This window comes from Lissotriton helveticus, chromosome 7 (assembly GCF_964261635.1).
Source record: "Lissotriton helveticus chromosome 7, aLisHel1.1, whole genome shotgun sequence".
Taxonomy (NCBI): Eukaryota; Metazoa; Chordata; class Amphibia; order Caudata; family Salamandridae; genus Lissotriton; species Lissotriton helveticus.
The window spans coordinates 1,805,720,000-1,805,735,126 of record NC_136068.1 but is presented as its reverse complement, the minus strand read 5'-3'; the positions used below and the strand labels follow the sequence as shown (position 1 = coordinate 1,805,735,126).

Genomic DNA, 15,127 nt, shown 5'->3' with positions numbered 1-15,127 from the left:
AGATAGAAAGAGAGAGGGGGAGGACACCTCACCTTCAGCTAGGAAAGCATAGAGGGATACAGGCTGGAGGGAGACATAGAGGGAGAGGGGACCTCACCTTCAGCCACGAGAGCAGAAAGGATACAAGCTGGAGGGAGGGGAGAGGGCTCCTCACCTTCAGCCATGAGAGCATAGAGGGATACAGGCTGGAGGGAGACATAGAGGGAGAGGGGACATCACCTTCCGCCAGAAAAGCAGAAAGGATACAGGCTGGAGAGAGACATAGAGGGAGAGGGGACCTCACCTTCAGCCACGTAAGCAGAGAGGATAGAGGGAGGCAGTGCTGAATTTGTAATATAATGAGTGCCAGAGCGCTGCCCAAAGCTGTGCCCTCATCAAAATGGAAGCTCTTCATTTAGTGTCATTTCGTGTTTACAGAGGTATTCATTTGCTATTAAAATAGAGTATTCATTTAGTCTGCATGACGATTATGTGTATGCCCACAAGCTGGTTTTTGCAAATGAGGGAATACTAGTTCTACTGAACTACCCTTCAAATATGTGATAAACACTTCAATTGTGGAGTTTATTCACAGCACTATTGTACTATTTCAAGAGCAAAATGAAGGCTAGTCTTATTGATTATGACCACAAATTGAAAACCATTTGAATTCTTTGTGAGAAATATCTGAAGACTCACAGCAATGATTGTGAAGAGTTAAGTAAGACTAGCAGAACAAAAAAGTGAATGTTAACTGATCTCTTGTTGCATTCATTCTGATTAATTTACTTTCTTTTAGTGATGGCTTTTGGACTACATTTTATTTGTGTTTTGTGTATTAATGGGTTGTGTAGTTGAATTATGTGGTATGCTGTTAAATTTTGAATCATGATGTGGAAAATTGTGCTGTGGATTGGAGATATGTGGTATTTTATGGAATTGAGCTATGTGGTTGGTATAGGTGGTTTGGAATTATGCAGTGTATATTGGAAATGTGTGGAGCTGGATTGAGTGGCATGAAACTGTGGTGTCACGTGAAATTATGATTATTGGAATTATGTGTTATGGTGTGGAGTGTATTACTGTGGATTTCTGGTATTTGGCATATGGTGCATTTATGCGGGGTGCATTTATTTTGTATTGAGTAGATTGTAATTATGTGGTGTATATTTATGTGGCGATGAGTGGCATTATGTGGAGTGTATGTATATTGAGTGGTGAATAATTGTGTGGTTTACAGTTGTGTGGTGTTATGTGGCATGGTGTGGAGTAGTATTATATGGTGGGTAATTATGTGGCACTTTGTAAAGCTGAATTTATTTTGTGGAATGTAATTAGAGTATAGTGGATCTCTGTCGAGGGAAACTATGTGGTGTGAAATGTAGCTTAGAGTGTAATTATTTGTAGCTTAATTATCTAGAGTTGAATTGTGTTGTGTGGAGTGTAATTATATGGTTTGGAGTGGAGTGGAATTACGTAGCAGAGTGCTATTATGTGAAGTGGAATTGTTTAGCATAGAGGAGAGTTGAAATATGTGTATTTTATTTTATTGGTTTGTATTTATATGGCATATAGTGGAACAATGTGGAGCGGAAGTGTGTGTAGTTGAATTGTGTGGCATGTTATTATGAGTTGTTATAATGTGTTGTGTGAAGTGACTGTATGCCACATGGATTTGTGTGTCGTGCAGAGAGTTAGAGGAAGGGATAGAGCGAATTAGTGAATCTGACAATCTGTAACACGTGTCTTTTGCCCCGGATATGCCCTCACCTGTGACTTCGCCTCTGCTGCGCGCTTCTTCTTCCCGGGCGGCATTATGATAAAAACTGGGAAGGCTTGTGTGATGTTAGATGCATTCCTCACACAATCTGAACCCCATGTGAAAGCTTGTAATAAAATTGGTCAGAGCTTATTTGACCTTAACGATATTATTAGATCTATACCACTAGAGTGACCAACCCATGTCATAAAAAAAGTAACCCAGGCTTGAGCAAATTGCCAGAATTATAGGAGAGTCTGCACTATACAAAAGATTTATGGATAGTTTATTAACATCAGGGTACTTTGACTGCAATCAACATATGGATCAGAAAAAAGCTTTTGTGAGCCACTGACTCAAAGTACTAGAAAATGTATCACAGTAAGAGCTTCCCACCATGGACAACATCACCCAGTGAGGGAAAAGGAATGAAGAGGGAGCTTTAAGAATAAAAAGCTGCAAAATTACTTGTAATTGTTCCAATTCAACCCTTATTCGCCGCACCATTTAGCCCCAAGTAACCGACCCTGACACGTGACTAGTGGGTGAGTAAATTTGGCAGCCAGCAACCAAATACCTTGATGAAAGTTTTGCTTTTGTTTCAATATTGTATGTGTTATTACCCTTGCAATGGTTATGTTTTTCTTTCTTTTTTAAACAGCTGTATTTTTACGTGTTTTACTTTTTCTCTTAGTCAATTAAAAAAGGCAGATTTGTAAAGGCCAGAGCTATTGGCTTTGCATTGCTTGTTTATGTAGCAGGCTCTGAACACACTGTTGTCTAGTCTTCCAATAAGCTTTGGTGAAATTGGGACAGATTATAGGATATTTGTACCTCAAAGTATAATTGTATGCCTCACTCACTTTGAAGTTCAGCTCATTTTCTGTGTTTGTGGGAACACATGTTGCTCCCCCAGGTCCTGATGGTTGCACCCTAGGTGGCATCAATTCATAATCACAGGGATGTTTACTTCGAAGAGCAAGGGGAATAGCAGCATCTGGGCCTTCCTAGTCCTATTTTCTGGGTGCTAGCCAATCCCCTAAAGAGAAATGTATATTGGAATGAAGCATTGCCAGTTAGTCACCCCTCAGCAGTTTCTGGTTTCTAAATCCGTCAAGGACGTCACATCCTGAGCCACTTCCTGTATCCGTATGCAACCGTGCTGGGCGTGGACTGTTTCTACTGCTGCGGGCGTTTCAGTGTGTGGTTGTACCACATGTATGCAGATCAAAAGTCACTGCAAGTTGAAAACGCAGCTGTTGATGGATCCCAGCAGTGCATCAAGAGAGCCCAGGAGGCCTAAGGCCACGTCATGCACCACTTTAGGATGTCCACTAAGGCTTTCCATCATGGATGTGCTCGATGCCTTCATATCTTATCACAGATACCCACACTCCCTCCTGATCAGTTGCATGCCACTACAGTGAGGTCAGTGATAATGACCTACAGTTACATCTAATCAAGTACATCGCCTACCATGACACAGATAATAAAGTAAAGCAAGACTTCAAAACCAAAGTTGGAGCTCAGAGAGCAGGCAATGCCCAGAAATTGTATCTCACGTGAACTTGTACAGTGGTACTTGCCTGCACTCAGGTTCATTGGAAACCCACTGCACCACTAGTCTGTAATACACAATACTAGATTTGTAATTGCCCTTTCTAGGAACAGAAACAATTTTACAAGGAGAGGCTGGACCGATTGAAGATGTCAGTAAATTGCACACTCTAAAGATTATGAAACTACCAACAACACTAGATGTAGTGAACTCAAAAGCAGGCACCCCCATTTGAACAGGGTTGAAGGGACAAGCCTGGCCTAGCTGGAGAGAGCTCCTGGGTACTGTAGCCATTAGCAGGAACACAGAGAGCTTGATGGCACATTACTAGGCATGTTTACTAAAAGTTCATGCAACATAGGGCAGCAAGCAAAGTTGCAGTGCTTCGTTGCGTAAGTCGGAGAGCTGTACAGGACTATATCTACTACGATACAACACTTTTCCGGTTTCTACCCACATTACCACACATGACGCTGCCTAGCACCAACGCAGCCACTCTTGCACCATGGTGCAAGGATACCTGTGTTATAGGCAAGATTGTTTTTGTGCACAAAGGCCTTCCTGCACAACCACAGTCCTAAAAGGCAGTTACCTCTTCCTATGCGTGATGCAGAATGCAGCACCCACAGAACGAGGAAGAAACAATTCTCATTACACCATGGTGAGGATGAAGTGCCATTTTGGTTCAACCCTAGTTTTACTGATGTCAGTAAATTTGGGATTGTGCCAAATTCCAAGGATAGATGCACTGGAACGCCTGTGCCTCTGAAGCAACTTCTGGCCCTCTCATAATGCATTCCTTAATTTAATTTTTAAGGTCACAAATTCTATGTTTTCAATAAATTATTTACTACATGTACTTTAGCTGTATTCAAATAAAGACATATTAACATATTTAGTCAGTGTTGACTTGATGCATAATTTACCATTCAAACCTAAATATTTATACACATTGCTATGGCATATTAACCTTCTGTAAACATAAAAGATTGTGCAATGATAATATTTGACACTTAGGGCGTCAATAAGCCTCTTTGTAAAGGTGTTGCAGGTCTAAGGGTTTTGTTTTTCTCGAGGAGATCTAGACATGTAGGGCCTCATTTATGGGTTTATTAATGTAGGGCAGCGCCGCAGGCCTTGCTGCTGCACTTTCCTATGTGAGACAACTTCTTGCACAAAAAGAATCACAAGAGGCTATTTTCTCTTTCTATGTGTGCGGCGATTTAATTTCCAGCCCACTTGGGTATTTTATCAGTTTAAAAGAAAGGACACTGAATTCAAACTGAACTCACATGGAAAACACTTTCGCAGGTATTGAACTACGGGATCCAGCATGCTTTAATGATGACTCACCTGAGAGGCCTACGTGGGCAGTACAAATGCATGCAGTCAATGGCGCCCCAGCGAGCATGTCAGTTTGAACAGCGCCATCCTCTGATGAAGGAGCCTTTGGGCTCTGAAACGCATCAGGATTTTGCATCTTTTGAGCTGAAATGCTGTTTTTTTATTAAAGGCTTTGTTTAAGCACTCAACTGCAATGGGCATCCTTGCTTCAGGGCGAATTTTTGTGGATTTATACTCGACAGCCTGGCCGAGAAGGATGCCCCACCATGAAGTAAAATATGGGGCCAAAGAGGTTCAAAGTTTCTGACCTTCAGGCGCAGCTGAGCATGCAAGAAGAAACTGGCGATTTCATTACCAGCCCACTTGGGTATTTTATCAGTTTAAAAGAAAAGAACATTGAATTCAAACTGAACTAACACGGAGAACATTTTCGCAGGTATTGAACTACGGGTTCCAGCATGCTTTAATGATGACTCACCTGAGAGGCCCACGCGGGCAGTACAAATGCATGCAGTCCATGGCGCCCCAGCGAGCATGTCAGCTTGAACAGTGACATCCTCTGATGAAGGAGCCTCCGGGCTCTGAAATTTGTCAGGATTTTGCATCTTTGGAGCTGAAATGCCGGTTTTTGAATAAAGGCTTTATTTAAGCACTCAACTCCGATGGGCATCCTTGCTTCAGGGTGATTTTTTGTGGATATAGGTATATATATATATATCTATATATATATATTCACTGAAAAAAACATAGGTTCACACATGTTACAGTTAGCTGTCATTTGAGATGTCATCAGTGATGTCATGAGTGATGTCACTGACCATGTCATGAGTGATGTAATATGTGACGTCATCAACAGTGCATTGCGGGCGCGCGAGTTATAGTTAGCTGAACTAACTATAACGGGGGAATTTCAATGGTTTTGTATGAGTGAAATTTCCAACTAACTATAACATGTGTGAAACCTATATTTTTTTCAGTGAATTTGCAAGGTTTTTTAAATGCTAATTCCTAACTATAATGTGGCTGAAACCTATTGTTTTTTCAGTGAATTTCAAAGGTTTAGTAAATGATAATTTTTATATGTATAAATTATTAAATTTCTTTCTTTTTATACTAATTTCTTACATTTTTATGAAAAATATTTATATTAATTTTATTTTTTAAATTATATTTCATATTCTTAATGTAAAATAATAACAAAACTAAATCCCAATTTTTTTTCTCAATTTTTTAGAATTAGAATCTCTATAATTCCTTTTTCATATTTTTGGGGATAATCGCACCGTACGCGTACAGTGATCACACCGCACTTTGTACAGCAAATTGTCCTCTGCGCATAGCCATGCACTCGTTACAGATACACTTTGACCTTGCGCATCGCACCAACGCTTCTGTGTGACGTCATATACGGCGCCCCGTAAGCATACGGCGCAAAAGTTTCTAATTGTTCAAAAACATATATTTATGTATTTAATGTACATATTAAGGGAAGACAGTATATAGGACAAACATGAAAATACTTTTTTTAAACTTTCAATAAGCAATTATTACTTTTAAAAGCAATTACACAAATCGCAAAGGTACGTCGTACATACGTGCATCTTAAGAGCACATTACGGGTAGCTGGGCCCAGCAGAGAAAGCAAGGATAGGAAGAAGATGAGGCCCGAGGAGAATATTAATAACTGGTTGGACGCTTTTGCATTATTAGCATGCCATAATGTTAGAGAAGTTCCTGGAGCAAGGTCCAGCATTGAGTAGATACAACCAAGCTATCCTGAACAGGTTCAGGCGCCATGGAGGCATGGGGTGGTTGCAATACGATCTGAATTTCCGGCCAACGCATGGAAGAGTCACCCTCGATGTCGTGGGATCGAATAGAGGCAAAGTAATGGATGGAACAGATGGGGTCCAAAGCAGGTTATGGGGTAGGTGTGGGGGGTGGGGGGTGGGTCACAGCAGTGGACAGCACCAGCATCAGGGCAGGGTTGGCAGGCAAACAACACAGAGGCACATTCCTTGGCAAATGGTCAATACGGATTGGGTCAACAAATAGTGACAAGCTTCCCACAGCATCAAGTGGGACAGGTGCGGGTTCAACACAGGATCACCTATGCGGGGAATGGAACAATGGAGGGGTTCCAGTATCCAGGTGCTGGAATGGGGCCCTGTCAGCAGTCCCCCCTGGGTGGCGAGGGGCAGCAACATACGTGGACGCAGACAGGTGGAGGACAAACGCTGCAACAGCAATTGGGGTCGGTAGGATCACAGGTCACACAGGCGGGGCCTAACCAGCAGGCAGGCACGGGTTTTCCAATTGGCACCATACAGCCTGGGGGGCAGCTACCACAGGGCAACAATGGGCTAACAAATGGTGAATTCAACGGGGGCAGGGGTCAGCAGCCCTCGACGGCGGTGGGGTTCCCAGCAGGCGTGGGGCAGTTAACAGCAGGGCAGCAAGGGGAACAAGGTCAGGGCGACATGGTTACAACACAAAGTTCCCCAGGGTCAGTGCTAGGCCAAGGGCAGATCATGGGGAGGCACCAGAGCGGCTCCAGGAGCAGCAGCAGGCATTTTGAGCACCAAAGGTGGTGGACGGGTACAAGCAGCTGCTGCAGCGTAAACAGAGGGACAATACCTGTCGCCTGTTCAATGCAGGCAATTGCACCTGGGGGGTGCAATGCAGATTTCGGCGTGGGTGCTCCCAATGTAGCGGGGACCATCCCGCTTTGGCATGCGCAGCCCTCGTTAGAATTGCACCTGGCGCCACGTTCATGGGTCAGCCATAGACTGGGCTGATAACAAAAGGCCCATCCCCAATACACTTTGAATTGCTAGCAACACTTTTGAATGATTACCCGAAGGAAGAGGAGAGGGAACTACTATTATGGGGTTTCAAGGAAGGGTTTAAAATACCTTACTGTCGTCCTTTAGCAGGCAGGTCATCTAGGAACCATCGCTCAGTGAAGGAACTCCCGGAAATAGTGGCAGAGAAGATACAAAAGGAGTTGCAGCTAGGAAGGATAGCAGGCCCATTTGATAACGTGGAGAAGTGTGGCTCACTGGTTAGAGGAGGTAGACCCTGAAGCAGAGGTCAGACCCGGGACCACGGTTCAATTCCCGACGCGGCAGGGTCTTGAGCCCAAATATCCACGGACTCGATAATTCTCGTTTCGGTGCCTACTCGAATCACGGGTTCACACTCTGCAGCTCTGGGCATCAGCCTGCTTAATCTCCACTACGCCCCCCCCGCGGCGGGATGCCTGGCTTTCACCTTGGGGATGCCCAGTACGGGTATCTCACAGGGAAAAAGCCAGGACGGGTTCCCAAGGCAAGCGCCGAGATGCCTACGGGTAATCGAGCGCTATATAAGAACACATAATAATAATAATAATAATAACACCCCTTTAAGCAACTTTATTATTTCTCGCTAGGTATTGTTCCAAAAAAGGAAGCAGGCAAATACCGAATGATCCACCACCTCTCTTATCCCAGAGGCAACTCAGTGAATGACTGGCTAAGCCAGGATATTTGCACAGTCTCCTATGCAACATTTGATGAAGCCATTGAGTTAGTCAGGCAGGCGGGGACAGGAGCCCTCATGGCAAAAGCGGATATAGAATCAGCTTTCAGGCTGTAACCAGTGCATCCCAACAGCTTTCATTTGCTAGGGTTCCAGTTTGGGGATAAGCGGTACTATGAAATGTGTATGCCCATGGGTTGTTCCGTTTCCTGCGCTTATTTTGAGGCATTTAGTTTCTTTTTGGAGTGGGCAACGAACAAGGTCCAGCCAGTGGGCGACAAGCTTCATTATCTGCATGACTTCCTGTTTGTAGGCGAGGCTAACTCCCCCGAGTGTGGCCAGGCATTGGAGGCCTTCATGGTCGTGTCGCAGGGCTTGGGAGTTCCATTGGCAGCAGAAAAAACAGAAGGCCCCACAACTAAGTTAACTTTTTTGGGGATAGAGTTGGACTCAGAGGAAGGGGAGTCACGCCTCCCAGTGGAGAAAGTACAGGACTTTGCAGCAGGTACTGGCAACTTCATAAGACATCCAGGAGTTAATGGGCAATCTCAATTTTGCATCCAGGGTCATTCAGGTGGGGAGAGTTTTTTCTAGAAGGTTGGCAGTGGCTACCGCAGGCATGACTCAGAAACATCAGGTTGAAGAAGGGTCTGAAGCAAGACTTGCAGATGTGGTTGTCTTTTCTCCAAGGGTTCAATGGGGTTAGAATATGGCTGTCACTATGGACAGCTGATGAGAGGTCGCAACTGTACACAGATGCCTCCAGGCAAGGGAGTTTTGGTGCAATATTGGGTTCTGCGTGGTGTGCCAAAGGGTGGCCACCTGCCTGGCGACGAGGTAGCCTCATCAACAATATCACAGCGATAGAACTCTTTCCTATTCTGGTGGCATTGTCAATATGGTCGGACACCTTGGCTAACAAGAGTTTGGTCATCCGGTCCGACAGCATGGCAGCCGTCCATGCAATAAATAATCAGACGGCGGCGTGTCCCATAGTATTAGGCTTATTAAGGCATTGGTGAGCAGGTGTCTCCAGTATAATATCCAGATAACAGCCAAACATGTGCCAGGGGTTCAGAACAAGGCAGCTGATGCTCTTTCTCGCTTGCAGTGGGAAAGATTCTGGGCAGAATGGCCAGAGGCGCAGCAGGAAATGCCGCCCTTCAAAGAGGAATATTGGAGACTGATGCATTAGAAGGTCTACTACAGAATATGACTGAGGAGGCGCTAGCGGTGGGGACAAGGCACCGGTATCGACGTTTTGTGGACACTTTTCAGAACTTTAGAGCGGATGATTCCGAGCTTACAAACAATGTTCAGCAACTGGGGATGCGGGTCAAACAGTTTGTGGTGTGGGCCAGGGGAGCCGGCAAATCTAGGTCATGGGTTGGAGAGCACCTAGCAGCAATAGCATACCATTCAAAGCTGAAGGGTTTTGACGATCCTACTAAAGGTTTTGTTCTTAGGGCAGCCTTAAAAGGGTGGGCAAAAGAGGAAGGTAAAAAGCAGGATCACAGGTCCCCAATTGATTTTAAAACACTAAATATTCTAATGGACCACCTCCCTTAGGTGTGCTACTCGGAGTTTGAATGTACACTGTTTAGAGTAACATTTTCCCTGGCCTTCTTCGGGGCATTTCGCATTAGCGAACTAGTAGCCAGGGCGAAAGGGGATAAAAGCAGCAGGGCCTTGTTGGTGAAGGACATATCACTAGGCACACAGCAGGTATCCCTAAGGGTGCGGCACTCTAAGACAGATCAAGTGGGAAGGGGACAGTTCATTACACTGAATAGGATGGAAGGGTACAGTTCGTATTGCCCAGTTACGCTCTTGGCAGGGTACATCCAGGAAAAGAAAGGTGTTAATGGTGACAACTACCTTCTCACCCACAAAGATGGGTCCCCGGTAACATTGTATCAGTTTAAAAGGGTGTTAGCAGCAACGGTCCAAATAGCTGGGCTCCAAGAGTGTCATTACACTACACATTTGTTCCGCATTGGGGCAGCCACCACAGCCTTCCAGGAGGGCATGTCGGCAAATGCAATAAAACAAATAGGAAGATGGCAAACAGACAGGTTTAGGGTGTACATCCGCCCAACATCTGACGGGTAGAGGATGGAAGAAGACAGGGATTGCGGCTATTCAGTTGTAGGGGTCTTGACTAAACTTATGTACAGCAATTTACACGTATAATAAAAGGCTGATCGAAGACTGATACCCAACATTTCTGTGGTTCTGTTCTACTCCACAGAATACAAAACAGTGTGGGTCATCGGGCACTCTTACGTGTCAATGGCCGCTAACAGAGCCCACAACATTGGGTGGGATGCAACGTTCCCGTTTCAACGGACAAGGGTGCGATGGTTTGGAAAGCCAGGGTTGCACTGGAGAGAACTGTGGAGCGTCATTGAAGACTTCCGCACCTGTGCAAAGGACCAGAGTGTTTTAGTAATTCATCTAGGTGGAAATGACCTTCCAGTGATGGGGCGGGGAAACTATTTCACATGTTAAAGAGGGATCTCACTAATTTAGCCAGGAGCACGGACACCATGGAAGTTGTATGGTCCGAATTAATTCCTAGAAGGGTATGGGCTGGTGCGCACTCCCAAAACGGCATGGAGTTTTCAAGGAAGAGGCTAAATAGCCTCATGGCCAAATTTTTAAAAGGGGTAGGTTTAGGTAGCATCAGGCACACCCTGATTAACTTGCGGCAGCCGCACTGTTACAAAGCAGATGGGGTGTACTTATCGGACACTGGGACAGATGTCCTGCTACGGAATATGCTAGCAGCATTGAATGCAAGGGGCTGTTGGTAGTTTGCAACAATGGGGCCGCAGTAATGGCATGGGGGCCCTCTCTGGCAGCGATAGCTCCCAACGAGGCATGGCGGTATTTACAAAGCGATCCAAGAGGAATACAAAAGCAGGTTGCGAAGCGGGCACAGACCGAAAACGGGGCAGTCAGGACCCAGGGGGTCACTGGCAAGCTCCCCGAGCCCCCCTGGGTTCAGGTGAACCGGACGTAAACAATTAATTATGCAACAGAGGGCAGAGCCTGTGGCATGGAGGAAGTTGGGATACTAATTACCGGGTCACCGCGCAGAGAGGGGTGGGGGAACAGGAAATCAGGTTTGATGGGCGGGAAGCACATCGGCTTGCCCAGGTAACAAAGAGGGTACACACCGGAAGTGAAGAGGAACCGGGCGGGGGTGGGAACAAACGCTTACCCGGAAGGAAATTCGTGGACACCGGAAGTGAAAGGTCACGCTGCTGGGGGGGAACCCGATGGTTATCCGGGAGTGCGTGGACACCAGAAGCAAAAGGGCCGTCCGGTTGGGTTAAAGCAGACCCTTACCCAAGTAGTGCGTGGCAACCGGAGGTAAAAGGTTACCCGGTTGGGCTGAAAGCAGAAGCTTTTCCGGAGTGAAAGGAAAGGGTGCGTCCACAGGTGATGAGTTACCTGGGCAAAGATAGCTGAACTGAATGTAGGGCACAGTGCAGAGCAAATTGGGGTTAAGGACGATGATAGGTCACCTTGGTGAAGCTAGCTGAACTGGATGTAGGGCACAGTGCAGAGCAAATGGGGGTTAAGGACGGTGATAGGTCACCTTGGCGAATATAGCTGCACTGGATGTAGGGCACAGTGCAGAGTTGATGGGGTAAGGACACAGGCTCGCCAGACAAAAATAATGGTGTGTAAAGGATCGCTTGTAAGTTGGAAATGCCGAATAAACTGCGGCCTCAATTCTACCATAAAACAGAAACTTGTGTGGTCTGAAGTTATTGGGATTCGGGCGGTGCGACCATGTGGGGGGTGCCTCTGCTGTGCCCCTTGGTTCAGCCCCCAACTCCCCAGGGGGAGGGGGACAGTGGCTGGACCAGGGGTCCCAGTGGAGGCCTCCCCTGGGAAGCGGAGCACGGGCACCAATAGAGGATTGGCTGGAGATAAGGAAGGAGAAAGAGCGGGCCCACCAGAGAACGGGGGCTGGGCCAGCTCAGCTGTAAATCTAGGGTTAGGAATGTGGCAGGGGGTAGGGGTATTTAAAGGTGGGCCCTCTTTCTCCGGGGAATTGTGTCAGGAGAAGACCCGCCCACCCACCCGCGGAGGAACAAGGTTTGAGGGGGGGGGGCTGGACAAGGTGGTTAGATTAGTCGCAGAGGCATAGTGGACTTGCAAGAGGTCCTTTGGGCGGAGCAAGGAACAGCAGGCGGTATGTACAAAGCGATCCAAGAGGAATACAAAAGCAGGTTGCAAAGCGGGCACAGACTGAAAACGGGGTAGTCAGGACCCAGGGGGTCACTGGCAAGCTCCCCAAGCACCCCTGGGTTTAGGTGAACCGGAAGTAAACAATTAATTATGCAACAGAGGGCAGAGCCTGTGGCATGGAGGAAGTTGGGATATCGGTTACCGGGTCACCTCGCAGAGATGGGTGGGGGAACAGGAAATCAGGTTTGACGGGCGGGAAGCACATCGGCTTGCCCAGGTAACAAAGAGGGTACACACCGGAAGTGAAGAGGAACCGGGCGGGATGGGACCAAAAGCTTACCCGGAAGAAAATGTGTGGACACCGGAAGTGAAAGGTCACCCGGCTGGGTGGGAACCCGATGGTTACCCAGGAGTGAGTGGACACCGGAAGCAAAAGGGCCGTCCAGTTGGATTAAAGCAGACGCTTACCCAAGTAGTGCGTGGCAACCAGAGGTAAAAGGTTACCCGGTCGGGCTGGAAGCATAAGCTTGTCCGGAGTGAAAGGAAAGGGTGTGTCCACTTGTGATAGGTCACCTTGGCGAAGATAGCTGCACTGGATGTAGGGCAGAGTGCAGAGTTTATGGGGTAAGGACACAGGCTCGCCAGACAAAAATAATGGTGCGTAAAGGATCGCTTGTAAGTTGGAAATGCCTAATAAACTGCGGCCTCAATTCTTCCATAAAACAGAAACTTGTGCGGTCTGAAGTTATTGGGATTCGGGTGGTGCGGCCATGTGGGGTTGCCTCTGCTGGGGTCGATGTACATTTGAAGCACTCCTTCCACAGTTAGGGAAGTGGCATTCATGCTGGCCCTTACTCCCCTGAACTCTCTGGCGTCAGAGCAATCAGGGAAGCTCTGGCTTCCTTTGTCCGGTGTGCGGAGCTCTCCTCGGTGCACTGGGAGCCCCGCACACACTTAGGCGTGAGACGCCTGTGCACTGCGTCCTATTCACTGATGGGGGAGCTCAAGGAAAGGCTAGTGAGAGGGAGGAAGAGGTTAAGGGTGGGTGCATGGTGATGGGGTGACTCGGTGAGGAAAACAAACATAAACCTGTTTAAGGGGGCTTGTCTTGAAGCAAGGAGGTGGCTTAGCATGTAAAGCTGCCGACTTTGGAGCTGGAGACAAGGGTTCGAGTCCCCGCTTGGGCTGTATCTCCTAATTATAAACAAATAAACAGGGATCTCGGAGGGGGTGGGGAGAGAAAAATTAAAAAAATACAACACACCCGGCGGAGCTTAAAAATAACATGGTCAAATGTAGCATCTGAAACAAACAAACAGTTTGTTAGAGTATGGAAGGGAGGGTGGCTTTGAAGCTGGAGAACAGGGTTCGAGCCTAGGCTGGGCTGTATTAACTTAATAATAAATAAACAGAGATCTTAGGGAGAGAAAAATAAAACAAGCATTGGCAATGCAATAGGGGGTTCAGGAAGGCTTCAAGAGGAAGGGGTGGAGGCACAGGAAGAAAGGAGTCTGTGTAGTAAAGGGGCCAATATCCGTGGAAGGACACAAATTAAGACATGTAAATCATATGGAGGGATTAACAAGCCTACAACCAATTGGAAGGCAGCATTTAAGACACAAGCCAATGAAAATGGTGGGTGTATGGAGGTTTCACGAAGCTTCCACTCTATAGTGTATACTACATGTCTCAACGAGACAGCGCAACCGCTGCCTAGGCGAGACCTAAAAAGGCACTTCCAATTGCATGAAGGAGAGCAGAGTGGATACAGGTTATATGTATAAATGTGTGTATATATAGATTGAGCGAGAGAGACTCATCTCCAGACTGTAGAGCAGAGGGGGTTCACGGTATAGAGTAAGCCTCACCTTTGGCCAGCAGGATTGAGAGGATATAGGATAGACAGAGAGGAAGAGGGCACCCCATCTTCAACCAGGAGAGAGGATACAAGTGAGGGAGAGGGCACGGCACCATCGTCCAGCAGAGCAGATGCAGATTATAGAGAGAAAGACTCATGTTCTCCATGAAGAGGAGAGGAGTCCACATGAAAGAGAGAAGAAACCTCACCTTCAGCCGGAAGAGCAGAGAGGATACAAGTTATAGAGAGAGTTCTCTTCAGCCTGTAGAGCTGAGAGGAGCAGAGAGGATACAGGGTAAAGAGAGAGATGGAGAGACATTCATGTTCAGCCTGTAGAGCAGAGAGGATACTTGTTAGAGAGAGATAGAGTTATTTTCAGACTGTAGAGGAGAGAGGATACAGGGTATAGAGAGGGAAACTCCCATGTTCCACCTGTAGAACATGGAGGATGCAGGGTATAGATGCGGAGAGACACTCACCTTCAGCCAGCAGCGCAGACAGGATACAGGTGACAGCTAGAATGACCCCCATCTTACGGAACAACAGGTGGAGCTGAGTGTCTCTGGGCTCCCGTCTTCTGGTGCTTAGAGTGTGGCAAGGGCCCATGGGGGGGGAGTATATAGCGTGAGATGTACCAGGGGTGGGGCTTGTGTCCAGTGTTCTGTTTCTAGCAGGCTAACTGTGGCTTTCACTTCCTTGTATTTCGAGGTTGTGAAATAACATGTTTCGCTATGGATGTAACTAGATTTGTCAGCGTCTTTTCTTCATCAGAGCAATTTGTGGTAGCCGGCTGCAAGGCTATGCTGTAACACCTACAATCAGAAAGTGTTTGGTAATCACCGGCCCTCCAGCTGAGAGGCAAACAAGTTTAAGAGGTCCTAAAAGGCCATCGAGTGGAACA

General features: G+C 46.7%; 1 protein-coding gene across 1 annotated transcript in view; it reads right to left on the bottom strand.

Moving 5' to 3' along the window:
• Positions 1 to 14,853, bottom strand: part of LOC144770787 (phospholipase A2 inhibitor and Ly6/PLAUR domain-containing protein-like) — a 104,101-nt gene extending 89,248 nt beyond the window's left edge. The window contains exon 1 of the mRNA XM_078655540.1: positions 14,706 to 14,853. Within this exon, the coding sequence (XP_078511666.1) occupies positions 14,706 to 14,832 (127 nt within the window). The 5' untranslated portion in view covers positions 14,833 to 14,853. The remainder of the gene's footprint in view (positions 1 to 14,705) is intronic.
• Between the last annotated feature and the right edge of the window lie 274 nt (positions 14,854 to 15,127).